This window comes from Penicillium diatomitis (genome assembly GCF_028827545.1).
Source record: "Penicillium diatomitis strain IBT 30728 chromosome Unknown utg000004l_segment0_segment0, whole genome shotgun sequence".
Taxonomy (NCBI): Eukaryota; Fungi; Ascomycota; class Eurotiomycetes; order Eurotiales; family Aspergillaceae; genus Penicillium; species Penicillium diatomitis.
The window spans coordinates 2,668,269-2,685,822 of NW_026623176.1; the positions used below are offsets into that span (position 1 = coordinate 2,668,269).

Consider the following 17,554-nt stretch of genomic DNA (forward strand, 5'->3'; position numbering starts at 1 on the left):
CTGGCCAACTCCAATCTCAAGCTCCAGCATCACCGCCATGAATCCCATACCAGGAGCCCCCAGTGTCCCAGCTTTGTGGCAGGAGGCGCGAAATGCCGATGGGAGAGTTTATTACTACAATGTGCAAACAAAGGCAACGCAATGGACCAAGCCAATCGACTTGATGACTCCCGTTGAGGTCAGTTTTTCGTCCCCACAAAACATCCAGTGAGCGTTGACTGACAGATCTTGACTATTCATGGTATTTAGCGCGCCCTCGCAAATCAGCCGTGGAAGGAATACACAGCAGAAGGAGGACGCAAGTACTGGTACAATACGGAGACCAAGCAGAGCACGTGGGAGATCCCCGAGGTTTACAAAAATGCGCTTGCACAGGCCCCTGCTGCCCCGGTGCCAGCTGCCCCAGCTGTTCCTGTTGCGTAAGTGGAACTTCCTTTTCCTCCCGTGAATACTTGCTAACGAGACAATAGAGGACCCGCATTTGTAGCTGGCGGCTCCAGCGCTTTCTCTCATCCGCCGCATCGTGACCGCGATCGCGACTATCCTCGTGATCGGGACCGAGATCGTGACCACCGCGACTACCGTGACCATCGCGACCATCGTGACCACCGCGACCACCGTGATCACCGTGACTATCGGGACCAACGTGATCATCGTGACCACCGTGACTACCGCGACCGTGACCGTGATCGTGACCGGGATGACTATGACCGCGGGTATGGCGATCGTCGTGGGGGATATGGATCATTTGATCCCAACGGAACGGCGGCTGTATCAGCATTGACCTCGCAGGCCGACCCCGAATACGGTTCCCTTGAAGAGGCAGAAAGCGCTTTCATGAAGATGCTGAAGCGGAACAACGTCCAGCCCGACTGGTCCTGGGAACAGACGATGCGAGCAACAATTAAGGATCCCCAATATCGGGCGCTCAAGAATCCGCTTGATCGCAAGGCAGCTTTCGAGAAATACGCGGCCGAGGTTCGCATGCAGGAAAAGGACCGTGCAAAAGAACGTTTGGCTAAGCTGCGTGCAGACTTCAATACCATGCTCAAGCGGCACCCAGAAATTAAGCATTACAGTCGCTGGAAGACCATCAGGCCCATTATTGAGGGAGAAACTACTTTCCGGGCCACTGACGATGACGATGAACGTCGTCAGCTCTTTGAGGATTACGTTGTCGAACTCAAGAAGGCACACCTTGAGCAAGAGGCTGCGAATCGAAAGGCTGCCATGAGCGAGCTTGTGCAAATTTTAGGCTCTCTGAACTTAGAACCTTACACTCGCTGGTCGGAAGCTGAGGCAGTCATCGAGTCCAATGAGAAGGTTAAGACTGATGATAAGTTCAAGGCCTTGACCAAATGCGATATTTTGACCGCATTTGAAAATCACATCAAATCATTAGAGCGTGCTTTCAACGACGCACGCCAGCAACAAAAAGCGATCAGGGCGCGCAAGGAGCGTCGCAATCGGGAGGCTTTCCTGGAGCTATTGAAAGAGCTCAAATTGCAAGGCAAAATCAAGGCAGGCAGCAAATGGATGGATATCCGTCCAGTTATCCAGGACGACGCCCGTTATCACGCGATTCTCGGTCAACCTGGATCAACTCCTCTTGACCTCTTCTGGGATATGGTTGAAGAGGAGGAGCGTGCACTCCGTGGGCCACGAAATGACGTTCTCGACGTCCTGGATGTGAGTTTATGGATGTATCTTCCGGATTCAACTATCAAAGCTAACAGGCCTCAGGACAAACGATACGAAATTACCGCCAAGACTACATTCGAAGAATTCAAGGAGACCATGCTCACTGACCGCAGAACCTCTCAAATCGACTCAGAAACGCTCACTCTGCTGTTTCATCGCATCCAGGACAAAGCTATCCGCCGTGACGAAGAAGAGAAACATGCGGCAGACCGTCACCAGCGTCGCGCTGTTGACGCTCTTCGTTCACGGATCAAGCGTCTCGAGCCTCCGGTTCGTGTTAGTGATACCTGGAATGATGTCAAACCACGCCTTGAAAAGTACGAAGAGTACAAAGCAGTCGAGTCCGACGAACTCCGCGAGTCCGCTTTTGAGAAGGTCCTCCGCCGTTTGAAGGAGAAGGAGGAAGATGGAAAAGAGCGGGACCATCGTGATCGTGATCACGCTCGTGATCACAGCCGGCGACGTGACTACGATCGTGGTGAGCGTGGCTATCGTAGCGGTCGAGGCGAGCGACGGGGTGGAAGCCGATACAGCCGCACTCCTGAACTTGACGCCTATGAAGCCGATCGACGCAAGGCGCAGGCCGACCGAGAACGATCCTACCGCAAAGTGAGTGTGTTCTCACCCTCGCGTGATCGTCATGACGACCGCGACCGCGAACGGGGAGATCGAGATCGAGATCGTGAACGTTACCGTGAGCGTGAGCGTGAGCGTGAACGAGGGGATCGGGACTACGACCGCCGTCCAGGCGACCGGCGGGAAGACGAGCGGGAGCGTCTTTACCGTACACGCGGCGATCCTCGCGGTGGGCGCGACGAGCTAGATTACGGCGAGACTCGTAGTGTGACTAGCACCGACCGTCGTCGCCGCCGGGAAAGCGACGCAGAAAGTGTGGCTAGTCGCTCCACGAAGCGATACCGCCGTGACAGTCGAGAGCGAGAGCGCAGTCCGGGTCCTCGGCGAGCTGGGCTGGAGCGCTCGGTCATTCCTGAGGAGACAACCAAGGCGGACGAAATGACCGAAAAGGCCATCCACTCTGGCAGTGAAGAAGGAGAAATTGAGGAGGACTAGGTTCTACGCGATCCCTGAGCACGGTTAGCAAGCTGGCTCGCAGTCCATAGCTGGAACTTTGAATCATGTACTGTAATCCTACCAAAGCCCTTTTCCCACCAATCGAGGGTTCATTGCTTGAGCCAGAGCAGCGACGTGTCTGACTCTAGTTAACATGAACCCGCACTCTCTTGTATCTTACTCGACAGGCGTCGTGATTCCCCGTCTCGCTTCAACATCATGATTGACTGCGCCCTGTACATCAGGTAAGTCTATGTGAGTGGATCGCAATAGGACTCGTTTGTTTCATGCGGAAAAACCGTACCCGGCGTACCCGCGATTCCAAAGACGTCACCTATTCCGATGAGGCTTCCACGCAGACGCTCAGGCACTACTGGAACAGACCCGAGACATAAGCCTCCTGAGGATGACTGGTGGGACCCCCAATCTACTAGTACTATCCCACTGTTTGCTGAAGCCACCCCGAACTCCTAGACTTCTTGGGAAGATGGCACTTTCGGCCAAACCTCTCATTTGGACAATGAGCAATCCTGAAACACGGGAGAGTGTGAAGAAATTGGCGGCTGTCAAATCGACCCACCCAACAGGGGTTGCACCAACGTCTGTTTCCCGATAGAACGAATGGTCGTCCAGCATCCTCACTCCACCGGAGATCTTCACCAAGCACCATGTGTTCCGGATTCGAGATGAGAGCGCTCGAAGACTCGAGTTTCTCCGGTTTGCAGCTTGGCATCAGGCCGAAGGATTGCTCCGCCTGCGTCGTGGAGAACCTCCGGCGGGCACAGAGTGATCAAATGGGATCTCTCGATTACGAGAGGACTCTTCGGTGTCTAGAATGCAATTATTCCGTCTCGGCAATGTCCTTCAATTCCCCATCGTTTATGGAGACGGCATTACTCAGTGGTCACGATGGATATAAATACATCCCGGTGCCCTTCATGTTCAGAGTGAATATATCCAGCTCCAGATTCAGAAACACTCCGAGAACACCCCTTTACAGAACGTCAAAATAAGAATGCCTCAATTGTTCACTCTCCTCACGATTGGCGCTTTCGCCGCCATGGCTGTGGCATCGCCTGTCGCCGCGCCAGCAATCACTGCGGCTCCTAGCCTCGACAAGCGTGCCAGCTGTACTTTCTCCGGTTCTAATGGCGCCGCTTCAGCCAGCGCCTCCCAGCAGAAGTGCTCAACTATTGTGCTCTCCAATGTCGCTGTGCCTTCCGGTGTCACGCTTGACTTGAGCAAGCTGAACGACGGCACTCATGTACGATCATATCATACCTCTGCTCCCATTTCTCTATCTTCCGAGTCGGTAAGGCTAATAGAAATCGAACCACAGGTCATCTTCGAGGGCACCACAACCTGGGGTCACAAGGAATGGAAGGGCCCTCTCCTTCAGATTAGTGGCAAGGACATCACCGTCACTGGCGCCAGTGGCGCGAAGCTGAATCCCGATGGCAAACGCTGGTGGGATGGCAAAGGTGACAAGGGTGTTACCAAGCCAAAGTTCTTTGCTGCTCACAAGTTGACTGGAAAGTCCTACATCAACAACCTCTACATCGAGAACACTCCCGTCCAGGCCGTTAGCATCAACGGCTGCAATGGTCTGACTATTAACCAGATGACCATCGACAACAAGGCGGGAGACTCTGCTGGTGGGCACAACACTGATGGTTTCGATATTGGCTCCAGCAGCAACATTGTCATCAACGGAGCCAAGGTTTACAACCAGGACGACTGTGTTGCTATCAACTCCGGCACTGTGAGTGGATTCCGAAAAAGGAAGAGACTCACTGTTCTCGAGTGATTGCTGACAAGAAATACAGGACATTACCTTCAGCGGCGGATACTGCTCCGGTGGTCACGGTCTCTCTATTGGCAGTGTCGGTGGTCGCTCTGATAACACCGTTGAGAACGTCACCTTCAAGGACTCGACTGTCACCAACTCTGACAATGGTATGTGCTTGAACAGTCTGCAAATGATAGCTCTTGAAATAGAAAGGAGAACTCACACCAGTTTTTCAGGTATCCGTGTCAAGGCCAAGTCCGGCACTACTGGAAGCATCAAGGGCGTTACCTACTCCGGCATCACTCTCTCCTCCATCAAGAAGTAAGTGACATTCTCATTGCTTACCCAGTATCTCTGACCCTTCCAGTAACTGACTCTCTCTACCTCTCTCTCAGGTACGGCATCCTCGTTGAGCAAAACTACAACGGCGGTGATCTCCACGGTTCCCCCACTGGTGGTATCCCCATCAGCAACCTCAAGCTCGACAACATCAGTGGCACCAAAGCTGTCGCTTCAAGTGGTCACAACATTGCAATCGTTTGTGCCAGCGGTGCCTGCCCTAGCTGGACCTGGAACAAGGTCAGCGTCACTGGTGGCAAGACCTACGGCAGCTGCCAGAATGTTCCCAGCGTGGCCAAGTGCTAAAGGACTCGAGTCTCTTCCTTGACTAGCGCACTGGAACGTTCTCCAAGCAATTTGTATTTTTACTTCCAATCATTTCAATTCGCGAGATGTTGTGGTATTCAATCCAAATACCAATCCGTTTGTGTAACCGCTTGTGTAAAGACCCAAGTCAAATTGAGTACCTGTGTAGAGGAGCATACGCAAGTGACTACTATCAATACATGGCAAATAGGTACGTTCTTATCAGGAGTTCTCTAAAGACACAAGGGTCAGCGTAAGGATCCTTCATCAAGTTCAATCATGACCCTACGCGACATCCGTATTGAATTCTCCGTGATCGACGTGGTTCTCCATCTAGACCAACATGGATGAAGAGCGGGCAGCACCTGCGAAGACTACTAAGGTTAGATTGAGCAAATTGGAGGACTTGGTCTTCCATTGGAAGTTCCAAGGAAAACTTCCATCGCCAACCTTGACGTTTGTAGCGTCCAAGGGTTGCAGTGCCGAGGTGGATCAAGTTCATGGCTTGAGGACATACAGCCCAGCCCATAGAATACTCAAATGCTCCATGTGCCGCGTTACTCACGCTCGGTCATGCTCAATGCCAGCGCGTTGAACTCGGAACCGCCGGGATGAGGAGTCGTTCGCCGCTAGAGAATGATATGTCTGGTCATAAATCTGGAAAATTTGGTGACAGACACATATATAATTGAAACTAAACATTCGGAATGACGCGAATATGAAAATCTAATTTCTACTGAATCTAACACCGCTGGTGACTACTAACTGGATTACTGATATCATATCTCGCGATTGTCGAATCGAGGCTGGTCGACTTTACATGGATCACAAGCTCAGATTTGAATATTTCGAATAATGGTTGATAAATATATGCAACAAAATTTTTCAGGCAAAAAAAGGTGAAAATGTCTCATTGCCTGGCCTTCAGTCTCACCAAAGACGACACATAATTCCACCTCTATACTCATCAAGTCATAGAAAGCTTTTGAAAGACCTGAGCCCTGACCCACTGTACATTGCGAAAAAAAATCCGAGCAAAACCAGTTGCCACTCGAGGGGGGCATTTTCTGCCCGATTTAGACGAAAATTATTCGAGACTCGAAAGAGGCGTCGGGATCACGTTTGAAGCCGTGTTCTTCGGATTTCCGGACAACAGCAGTAGGGAGGTAGACAAGGATAGGGTGGATACGAGTCATGCTCTGGCTATGCAAGAAAGCCAAGCAGTAAGGAATGAGAGTCCTGCACCCAGGATGCTGCTGATCTCATTCAGCCCGATTCCTCGCTACCTAACTCCACCATCGTCGCCACTACCTCGCATATCGCCGATCTTCTCTCGAAATCTCCCAATCAGGCAAATTGGCTTTCCATCCCGAGTTAATGAGGTTTGACTCAGATGGGAAAACGCCGTTCGCCAACCACATGCCACCATGTAGCGTCGATCGTGTCGTCGACGTCGCGAACCGCGGCTGTCATTATTCTGACAGCTGCGACTTTGCTCATCATAGATGCCCTCTTCAGTTCTCTTCCTCCAGGAAGTAGTAGTTGCCTGCAAGCTTTTGCTCCTGGTCCATTTGACTGTTGTACTTGTTGATACGAGGTCGGTAGCTGTTGGGGTCACGACGGAAAGTGACATCGAGGTTCTTCAAGAACTTGTTGCAGCCAGTGACAAGAGACTCGGGCTTGTTAGCGCGAGCATCCACGGAAGGCTGTCCATCGAACACGATAACGCGATCAGCCAGGTAAGTGGCCATGATGAAATCGTGCTCGACAATGAACGCAGTCTTCTTGGTGTGCATGATGAAACGCTTGATGACTCGGGCAGCGACGATACGCTGCTCGGAGTCGAGATAGGCACTAGGCTCGTCAATTAGGTAGATATCGGCAGGAATACCCAGAGCAAGGACAATAGCGACACGCTGCAATTCACCACCGGACAGGTTCTGGACCTCCTGATCAATGAAGTCGTCGATCTTCAGCGGTTTGTAGACATCAGTCTGGAATTGTGGGGAAAGGAAAGCCGCCTTGATACGCTTGAAGAAGAGCTGGCGCACAGTACCCTGGAACTTAGGAGTAATTTTCTGGGGCTTCATGCTGATGTTCATCTTGGGAACGGATCGGTTACCGTCAGGCTTCTCGGCACCAGCCAACATCTTACAGAAAGTGGTCTTGCCAGTTCCGTTCTCACCCATCATGACGATGATCTCGGAGTCGGTGAATTGACCAGTCTCAACCTTCAGGTGGAAGTTGCCCAGAGTCTTCTCCATGGTAGGATAGCTGTAGGCGTGAGCCTTATCGGCGATGAAGTCATCACCAGCCTCAGTCAAGCGGAAGGTCAAAGATTCCTCACGGAAACGCAAGTTCTCAGTTGGGATGTGACCATCGAGGAAGATGTTGATACCCTCTCGCACAGAGGAGGGAAGGGTGACGACACCGTAGACAGCAGGCCGACCGTAAAGCACACAAATGAAATCAGAAAGATAGTCAAGCACCGAAAGATCGTGCTCTACCACAATGACGTAGTCATCTGGGCGAAGGAGGCCGCGAATGGTGCGGGCAGCTGCCAGACGCTGCTTCACATCGAGGTAGGATGAAGGCTCGTCGAACATGTACCTAAAACTTTGGTCAGATAGACTCGTAAATCTCGAAGAATCAAGATGAACTCACACATCGGCCTTCTGCACGCAGACCAAACCAATGGCGAAACGCTGCAGCTCTCCACCGGAGAGATGGCCAATGTCGCGGTCAGCGACCTGGTTGAGCTCTGAAGAATTAATCAGTAAGGAAGCAATCCACATAAGTACCAAGATTGAAGGACTGGATGATTGCATACCAAGAACATCCATGATTTCTTGCATGTTGTCCAGGGAGACACGGGCTTGGATGAGGTCCTTCACGCCCTGGACGGGTCCCTTAACTGCACGAGGAATTTGGTCGACATATTGCGGCTTAACAACAGCCTTCAGGTTGTCCTCAAGAACCTTCGTAAAGTAGTCTATGGAGAATGCGTCAGCCGAAGCCTGTCCTCAAGTATAAAATGGTGTTCGACCTACTCTGCAGCTCAGATCCGCGGAAGTACTTCAGGATCTCCTCCCAGTCAGGGGGATTATCGTAGCGACCCAAGTTGGGCTTCAGCTTGCCACTCAGAATCTTCAGTGCGGTACTCTTGCCGATACCGTTTGTTCCAACAAGACCGAGGACCTGACCGGGGCGGGGCATCGGCAGACGGTGGAGCTTGAAGCTGTTGGCGGAATAACGGTGGGTAACCTGGCTTTCCAAATTGGTGGGCAAGTTGATGATGTTGATGGCACCGAATGGGCACTTCTTCGGGCAAATACCACAACCAATGCACAGGCTCTCCGAGATGAACGCAATCTTCGAGTCATTGGACACTTCAATGCAAAGCTTGCCTGTGCGGACCACAGGGCAAGACTTTTTACACTCCTGACGACATTTCTGTTCGAAGCGCTGTCAGTATCTGCAAGTCTTGATTCGGATCCCCCATGCTTCCATACCTTGGGTTTGCACTGTAGACCTCAGCGGTGCTGTGTCAGTAGACCATGAACCATGTATGCGATGACGATGAGGGAGAAAATAAGATTAGCCGGGAGAAGTCGGGCGCACCTTGTCGCTGTTGACGATGGCAATACTAGATGTGAAGAGCTTGTTAGTATTGCGCAAGGTTTTCTTTCAGGTCTCAGGAGTGTATACCGAGTAAGCTTGTCAGACATGTCGGCGGCGTTGGATATCGATGAAGCACGACGCAGTATCAGACCGAGAGATCAAGTGTTGACAGTGTTCGCGTTCACTTTGGGGGACCGGCTGATCGAGCGAGAAAGGAACGGCGCAGACAGATAAATCGGCCGCGACGCTTGACCAAGCTTCTGCGCAAACTCGAATGGGTAGAAATGCCTGAAACAGTCCTCGCGACAAAGAGGAGGGGCAGAATCAAACGCTTTCTTTCTTGTTGTGGGCTGTGGTGCCTAAGGCCGCGTATGAGGGATGGCTTTCCCTCAAATTAAGAGTCCACCGCCTTGGAACGGCTACTCAATATTATTTGGAATGACGTTGATTGGACTAGCCAGATCCAGAACGGAAAAACCAACACGCCGGCATCTGCCTCGCAAGGTAGCAGCAGCACCGTTGCGGAGAAGGGCACGGGACGTTGCGGGCGGCCGGTTTGCCCATGTTTCTGCCGGACTGCCTGACTGCCTGGCGCGTGAAGCGAAGGCACCAGTCCCGAAGTGGACTGTATGCTTCAGCTTTGATGCCTGAGTACCGAGGCCTCACAGTCGATCGTCTGCATACCTCACCAAACCAATCCGCATCGACATTCATTTCCCCCAACTCTTCCTCTCTCACGTCTTGATCACCCACGTTCGCACCGTTCCCCCTGCGACTCTGCACCACCCATTGTCACCACACGTTGATATACTAATCTACCCTATTGCGCGGGGTCACCGCGCTATGGAATGTAAGTTTTTTTGTTATATTGTCGCGAAGCGCGGGCGTGTTACTTGACCGGGCTGCCCGTGTACTTCTCCGCGTCGCTCGACCCACAGCCAGAGTCACTGATTACCACTTCGATCTCGGAGATCGAGATTATGCTTCGCTGATCAAGCATTTTGGGAATGATCTTATCCTCTGGCAGTGGGTTGTAGCTTTCAATCACTTGTCGTCACTGCCTGGAGCCCCCTCTCCGTCATCCCACTCCGCCATCAAAAAACACCTTCAACTCCATCAGACATGATATGCTGCGTGTCTCCCCTATCATGAAGCTCAATTGCATAGCCTTTCGGGTCGCGTCTTATGGATGAACATCCTGACGCGTCCGCGGACATCTTTGCTTGTCATATCGAAGCTTCAAATGCTGACTCGTCACTTTGCGACAGCCTCCAGCATGGTGATCCCATCGGGTCAAGAACCATTTACTTCCTCCTCAATGCCTAATGGTTTCTCTCGCTCTTCTGTTGATGCAGAATCTCCTTCCGAACCCGATACTACCACAGAGAAGAGCGTCCACGCACCCCAATCCTTTGAGTCCCATCCGGCTCCCGAGTCCTCCCCCGAGCCTGACGTCGCAGACGACTCCTACGAGGCCGATTCTCCAGCTTCCGATCCTGAAGACGAGGATGCTGCGGAGGACAACAGTGGAGATGACTTCGTCCAGTCTAGCCGTGAAAATTCTTCATCCCCAGAACCGCATCGCGGAGTAAAGAGAAAATCATCGCCGCTTGACGAAGTTGATTTCATGAGACAAAATCCAGATCTCTATGGCCTACGTAGAAGTGGTCGCGCACGCCAAACTCGTCACGTCGTTGACTCATCAGATTCTGAATCAGATGTGATCACCCAACGTTCCAAGCGCCGGCGCAAGGAGCCCTCACAACAGCCCTCGAAAACCTCCCGCTCATCTCCAAACTCCTCTTCGGAAACCGAAAGCGACGAGTATGGGGGTAAAGGGGCCCGGGCAAGTAAGGCACGACGACGCCGCCTCAAACAAGCTGCGAGCACTGAACCGTCTTATGCCGAAGTCCGCTTCTCTACACGGAATGCATCCAAGGTCTCCAATTACAATGAGGATGAGGACGACGAAATCTTCGAAGAGGATCCAGACAGCCTCGTGGATAATTATTGGACGCAAAGCTACGTGGAGGACACCCGTCCCGCTGTCGATGTCGTCCTAAATCATCGATTGAAAGAAGGAGTGGATCCCAAAAACCCCGACGTTGATCGTCAGGATTTCGAGTTTTACATCAAGTGGCAGGACAAATCACATGTTCATGCGACTTGGGAGTCTAATGAATCTCTCGCGAATTATCGTAGCACGCGACGCGTGGATAACTATGTCCGCAAAGTGCTGAATGAGGAACTTCGCCTGCTTCACGACCCAGACGCGCCACCAGAGGATCGAGAGAAGTGGAATCTGGATCGCGAACGAGACGTGGAGGCCATTGAGGATTACAAACGCGTTGAGCGAGTCATTGGCGTTCGAGAGGGCGAGGACGGCTCGACCGAGTATCTGGTGAAGTGGAAGCGACTGTTCTACGATTCATGTACCTGGGAAGCCGAAGATTTGGTTAGTGACATCGCGCAGGGGGAGATTGACCGTTACATCGACCGGTCAGCACGCGTCCCTGTGTCCGATAAGAATGAGTCCAATCCGGCTACTCGTCGTCCATTCGAGCGAATCCAGTCATCTCCCGATTTCTTGCAGAATGGCGAACTCAAAGACTTCCAAATCAAGGGACTGAATTTCTTGGCGTTCAATTGGGTCAAGGATCGCAACGTCGTGCTAGCCGATGAGATGGGTTTGGGAAAAACGGTGCAGACAGTTTCTTTCATCAACTGGCTTCGCCATGTTCGGCGACAACAAGGCCCCTTCGTTGTCATCGTTCCATTGTCGACCATGCCGGCGTGGGCCGACACATTTGACAACTGGACGCCTGACCTGAACTACATTGTCTATAACGGCAGTGAGAAGGCACGCTCCGTACTGCGTGATTATGAGTTGATGGTTGATGGTAACCCTAAGCGGCCCAAGTTCCACGTCCTGCTCACCACTTACGAGTATGCCATGAACGACTCACCATTCCTTGGCCAGTTCAAATGGCAATTTATGGCGGTTGATGAGGCTCACCGTCTGAAGAACCGAGATTCACAGCTCTACGTCAAGCTTAGCGAGTGGAAGTGCCAGGCGAAGCTCCTTATCACTGGTACTCCTATTCAAAACAATCTTGCCGAGCTTTCTGCACTGATGGATTTCCTCAATCCAGGGATGGTCCACGTCGATGTAGACATGGATCTGAATTCGGAGCATGCGTCGCACAAGTTGGCTGAGCTGACAGATGCCATTCAGCCATTCATGCTTCGACGGACAAAGTCGAAGGTGGAATCCGATCTCCCACCAAAGACTGAGAAGATCATTCGGGTTGAGCTGTCTGATGTTCAGTTGGAATACTACAAGAATATTCTGACAAAGAATTACGCTGCCTTGAATGATGGAGCAAAAGGCATGAAGCAGTCGCTGCTGAACATTATGATGGAGCTCAAGAAAGCGAGTAACCATCCTTTCATGTTCCCAAATGCAGAGGCGAAGATTCTCGAGGGCAGCAGCCGCCGAGAAGACATTCTACGTGCTATGATCACAAGCAGCGGTAAAATGATGCTTCTAGATCAACTGCTCCGCAAGCTGAGGAATGACGGTCACCGGGTTCTGATCTTCTGTCAGATGGTCGGCATGCTCAATATTCTGAGTGAATACATGGAGTATCGGGGCTACAAGTACCAGCGCCTGGATGGAACAATCCCTTCTGCTGCTCGTCGGCTAGCCATCGAACATTACAATGCTCCGGAAAGTACCGATTTTGCGTTCCTGCTGTCCACCAGAGCTGGTGGTCTTGGCATCAATCTGATGACGGCAGACACTGTCGTCCTCTTTGACTCTGACTGGAATCCTCAAGCTGATTTGCAAGCAATGGCTCGAGCGCATCGAATCGGTCAGACGAGACCAGTCAGCGTCTACCGCCTCGTTTCAAAAGATACCATTGAGGAGGAGGTGATTGAGAGAGCTCGCAATAAGCTCATGCTTGAGTTCATCACCATACAGCGAGGCGTAACTGATAAAGAAGCCACGGAGATGCAGAACAAGATGGCTCGAGTAGCCAGTGAGCCCAATTCCACGGAAGATATCTCTCGCATCCTCAAGCGCCGCGGTCAGAAGATGTTTGAACAGACTGACAATCAGAAGAAGCTTGAGCAGCTTGATATCGACTCTGTCCTTGCCAATGCAGAACTTCATCACACTGAACAAGAAGAGTCTATCCAGGCTGACGGTGGTGAGGAGTTTTTGAAGGCCTTTGACTTTGTTGATATCAAGGTTGACGACCTCTCTTGGGATGATATCATCCCCCAGGATCAGCTGGCGGAAATCAAGGCCGAGGAGAAAAGGAAGGCGGATGAGAGGTACCTTGCAGAAGTCATTGAGGAGAACCGACCTCGAAAACGTCACGCCCCCAATGACTCAACTGAGACCCGCGGCGAGCGCCAGGCCAAGCGTCAAGCAAGGGCACAGGTTGCGATCGAGGATGACGATGACGAGGACAGCAGCTCACTCGATCCAAAGCGTCCGCTTGAAGAGAAGGAATACCGCTCTCTTTCACGCGCATTTCTTCGGTACGGCGACTGGGAAGACTGCGAGGAGCTTATTGTCGAGGACGCGCGGCTACAGAACCGTGACCGAGAAACTGTTCACGCTGCTCTCCGTGAAATCACGGACAAGGCCGCCAAGCTGGTGCAAGAAAACCTGGCTCAGATGGATGCCATCAAGAAGTCCGGGAAGAATTTGACGAAGAAGGAACAGAAGGCAGTCTTATTCGACCATCACGGTGTCAAACGCTTGAATGCCTGGACCATCGTCGATCGACCCCCCGACATGCGTCTCGTTCGCAAGATCACCAGTTCCTTACCGGACTTCAAGACCTTCCGCCTTCCAGAAGCTACAAAGCTGGCCGACTACAGCTGCCCCTGGGGTGCCCGTGAGGATGGCATGCTTCTTGTGGGAATCGCCCGTCATGGCTTCGGCGCTTGGGCCCAAATTCGCGACGATTCCGATCTCGGTCTTGGTGACAAGTTCTTCCTTGAGGAGCATCGCGTGGAAAGAAAGACCCAGCGCGCCCAGGGAGAGGAGAAGACCACCAAGTCGCCTGGGGCTGTCCATCTCGTGCGTCGTGCGGAGTACTTGCTCTCTGTGATGAGGAACAAACACAGTAATGGGAGCAATGTCAACGCAAGAAGAGCAGTGGAGAACCACCACCGAAACAACAAGCGCTCGTCAAGGGTTGGAAGTGGTAGTGTGTCCGCGTCTCCCGCTCCCCCTGGTCGCCGAGGTCACCGTGAAATTGATCGCTCAAGACCTCGATCCTTCACTCACGGGAGCCGTGACTCCGGTGAGCGTCACAACACTCCCGGTCACGATCGGCCCAGGTCAGGCCAGGACGGCGAGCGTTCGCGCCACCGCCCATCCGACGCCGCAGGTGACGATCTTCGCCGCCGCAGGAGCCACGAGAATGGCGGCTCAAGTAAAGAGGACATGGCCAAAGTCTTCTTCCGACCAATCCTGCCGAATTTGAGGCAGGTCTCCATGATCACGGCCAAGAATTATCCCAACAAGCACGAGCGTGCGCTCAAGCTTCGCAGCACCATTGTGAAGATCGGGAAGTTCATCCGCGGCACCTTGGAAGGCGAGCAGTCCATGCCTTCCCTTGAACGACGCCTGTGGTAAGTCCTTTTACACTTTACAAATACTGAAATGAGAATACAGTAACTGACAAGCTCGCAGGGACTACGTTTCCGCCAATTACTGGCCCAACAAGGAGGCCAGCGGAACGAAGCTCCAGCAGATGTTTGACAAGGTCATGAATGCTGGCAAAGCGGAGAAGGAGAAGTCCTCGAATGGTTCATGATCTGCCGATTGTGAACACCATGAATCATTGCGTCAGTCCTGGTCAGGCTGACAAGAACCGCACGATTCGTGAGTGATGACACGACGTGTTTTAAATGTTTCAGTAAGCATTTCTAGCCAAAATGAAGTGCATGATCCCGGGACCTCGCAATGACCTGTTTTGATTTTAAAGTACATACACTTTGCGAGGAGTTGCATGGCATTGCGAAGGCGTCGTTGGGTTGGGTTGCGTTTCGTGTAACTAAAAAAATGCTTACACTGATCAATAATCTTTGGTCTAAGTTTGATTCCTATCTTTCTCTCTGCACATGATCTGAAGATCAGCATAATGACGATACCATTGATTCGCACTCATCTTCTTATAGACGTACGCTTCACTTTACTCTCACTCCCATCTCCGTTCAATACTCACTTTCCATAGTCAAAGCGAGCCGCCTTTGACATTTCCATGAGGGAGAAGTGAGCCGCAAGTGCCAGTGGCTGATTCCGGAGTACTTGCAGGATTTGTCTACTTCTCTTCTAGCAATGTACTGTGCAGTATATCTACCTGAGCATAAGAAACAATATTTCCATCAAATACTGTGCATGGGAACGGCGTCTTAGCGAGAGAGCTCGTCCGATTACTGCCTAGTACATAACATCAAAGGTCCACCTTGATCCAGGTTTCAATTGCTTAGAGAGACGATCGCCTTTCAGTGCTAATCCGCTGCAGGTTCATCAGGTGATTAGATACGCACTGCAGCTAAGAGGGCAGTATGTGAAATCTATACCTGAGTTCCGCTCTGCTAATGATAGCCAAGCGAAGGGAGTAACACGTATCCGGTGCATTAGTGTAGTCCCGCCTATCTCGTGATGTAGATATTGATCAAAAATCCGAGATGGGATATTCGTTGACGTAAATACCAGCCTAATATATTCGTACAATTACCTGCTTCGGAGTGATTTTGCAGGCTATTCCGTAGCACCAAGACATTACCAGAGCTTCCAAACGCCAAACACGCCAGGTCCATGAAAAAAAAGCATAAGAGTTGTAAATGATCGGCACCATGAAGAATATGATCAGGCCGCGCCATCCACGTCGTCATCTGGTTGTTCTGTTGGTTTGGCCTGCAGTTGATCCTGCTGATGTTTGAATTGCATTTGCTGCTGTTGCAACTTCTCCAAACTCGTCACAGAGCTGTCAGTGCCAGTTGGAATGGGACCCAGATCACCAACAAGAGCGCTGAAGAGTCGAAGTTCGGCATCGATCACGTCGTCAAATATAGCCTCCTTCTCCAGCCACGCTTGCTCACGTTTTGGTCGCAGCTGGTCCCATAAACTTTTCAGTTGTGCGGTCTCATTCTCAGCCCAGTGAATTTGTCTTCGGAGCAGACGGTAGAGGTCGCGTGGAGCCATGGCAAGTTCACGCTTGTCGAAGCCGAGTTCCGGTCCAAATTCGGACAAACTTGCATCTTCAGTGTCATCGTGCCCCGTTGCCGTGGTTGAGAGAGACTCGTTGACGGTTTCCGCGTCGCTGCCGTGGTCTCTTGAGGGTTGTGAGAGCTTGAGGCGAATACGTTGAAGCTTCGCGACTGGAGTTCCCGTTGCGCCGGCTGCGCTGCCGAGAGCAGCAGCCTTGACCTCGGTAGGGCGCAAGCTGTCGAGTTCGTGCACCGAGCGCATGTGTTTTGTGAGGGCGTCTGAGCGAGTGAAGTTACGATCACATTCTGAAAAGTGGCATTAGCAACAATAATGGCACATCGCAACGCAACCCCCGAGTTTCACACAGGCCCGGAGAGGCCAAAAGGGCGATTATCCTACCAGGTAATGTGCAATAGAATGGCTTTTCTCGAGTGTGGCTCCTCATGTGGGCTCGCAATGCATATGCACTTGCATGCGTTTGTCCTTTGCGGGAACAGTCCATCCACTCGCAGGAATACCGCTTCTGCCGAGTCCCGATATGGTCGTTGTGTATATGTTGCACCAGACCATCCATGTTGCCAAGGTCCCCTGCCGTACATCCATCCCACATACAGACTGTGACTTGATCACTGCACTGTCCACTGTAATCGTCCTCCTGTGTGTTGCCGCCTAGCGCGGCGCCGAAAAGCACAGGGGAGTTCGGAATCTCGCCCGAGGTGTCGGAGGAAATCGAGGACGAGGGGGAAGCCGGAGGAGGGATATCGTCTTGTAAGGTGGACATGGGAGTATGTCGATCCCAGGATGCGACTCCTGTGCGACGTCGTTTTGACGGGGGCATATTCACAGCTGACGGGGATTGAGCGCGGCTCTCGTTCTTGACCGAGTCGCGATCTGAGTCGTCGGCTGTGTCGATGGAGGACAAAGGGGATGGATCGCGTGAAGCCATGATGCTCAATTTCAGACGACCTCGGGTCTCCTCAAGACTGTGTGATTCTGAGTGTTTAAAACAGTGAATGTATTACACTCAAGGAAGAGGTCGCCGGGGTGGTTGCTGGCGCCAGGTGAGGACCGTCAATAGCTCATCACATGATCAAAGCCTGGAGCTTCCCGGGCTTTTAGCCTTCCGCAGACTAATTATTTTCTTCTGCTTTTTCTTTCTTCTCTTGTTCATCACCATTCTCCACAATGAAATCTTCATGAGCATACACCGAAGAGGCGTGGCTTGTATAGTCGCAGTCTCAATCTCACCGACCAAGTTTACATTAACCCATTATCATGATATCCATATGGTAAGCTTATTTGTCCCTTTTCACCCCCGGTCGCTATTTGTGCCTTCCCGCCGTAGCCTCTCGCGTGATGAACGCAAAGAAGAATTCTGCAATTCAGACAATCTCCATGTATTTCTTTCGGGTCTTACGTTGTGAGATTGCGTGTTGACTCTTCTACACTTGATCTGACTCTCGAGACTTGAACTCCAATTTCAATTT

At 51.8% G+C, this 17,554-nt stretch overlaps 5 protein-coding genes across 5 annotated transcripts; 3 read left to right on the plus strand and 2 right to left on the minus strand.

The window, feature by feature from the left end:
* Positions 1–37: 37 nt before the first annotated feature.
* On the plus strand, positions 38–2,772 carry N7539_004196 (snoRNA-splicing protein PRP40; the record flags this gene model as incomplete). The annotated part of the gene is made up of 4 exons (XM_056933798.1): positions 38–178; positions 250–419; positions 471–1,689; positions 1,744–2,772. The coding sequence occupies 4 exons, from the start codon at positions 38–40 to the stop codon at positions 2,770–2,772; spliced, it is 2,559 nt and encodes an 852-aa protein (XP_056791339.1).
* Positions 2,773–3,787: 1,015 nt separating this feature from the next.
* Positions 3,788–5,206, plus strand: N7539_004197 (glycoside hydrolase family 28 protein; the record flags this gene model as incomplete). The annotated part of the gene is made up of 5 exons (XM_056933799.1): positions 3,788–4,036; positions 4,112–4,534; positions 4,599–4,728; positions 4,798–4,882; positions 4,957–5,206. 5 exons carry the CDS (start codon positions 3,788–3,790, stop codon positions 5,204–5,206), a joined length of 1,137 nt encoding a protein of 378 aa, XP_056791340.1.
* A 1,514-nt stretch (positions 5,207–6,720) lies between these two features.
* N7539_004198 (Translation initiation factor RLI1) lies at positions 6,721–8,934 on the minus strand (the record flags this gene model as incomplete). The annotated part of the gene is made up of 6 exons (XM_056933800.1): positions 6,721–7,816; positions 7,871–7,967; positions 8,037–8,198; positions 8,257–8,659; positions 8,828–8,852; positions 8,915–8,934. 6 exons carry the CDS (start codon positions 8,932–8,934, stop codon positions 6,721–6,723), a joined length of 1,803 nt encoding a protein of 600 aa, XP_056791341.1.
* Positions 8,935–10,103: 1,169 nt separating this feature from the next.
* Positions 10,104–14,667, plus strand: N7539_004199 (chromatin-remodeling ATPase CHD1; the record flags this gene model as incomplete). Its single annotated transcript, XM_056933801.1, has 2 exons — positions 10,104–14,482; positions 14,544–14,667. 2 exons carry the CDS (start codon positions 10,104–10,106, stop codon positions 14,665–14,667), a joined length of 4,503 nt encoding a protein of 1,500 aa, XP_056791342.1.
* A 1,058-nt stretch (positions 14,668–15,725) lies between these two features.
* On the minus strand, positions 15,726–17,013 carry N7539_004200 (C2H2-type zinc finger protein; the record flags this gene model as incomplete). Its single annotated transcript, XM_056933802.1, has 2 exons — positions 15,726–16,372; positions 16,467–17,013. The coding sequence occupies 2 exons, from the start codon at positions 17,011–17,013 to the stop codon at positions 15,726–15,728; spliced, it is 1,194 nt and encodes a 397-aa protein (XP_056791343.1).
* Between the last annotated feature and the right edge of the window lie 541 nt (positions 17,014–17,554).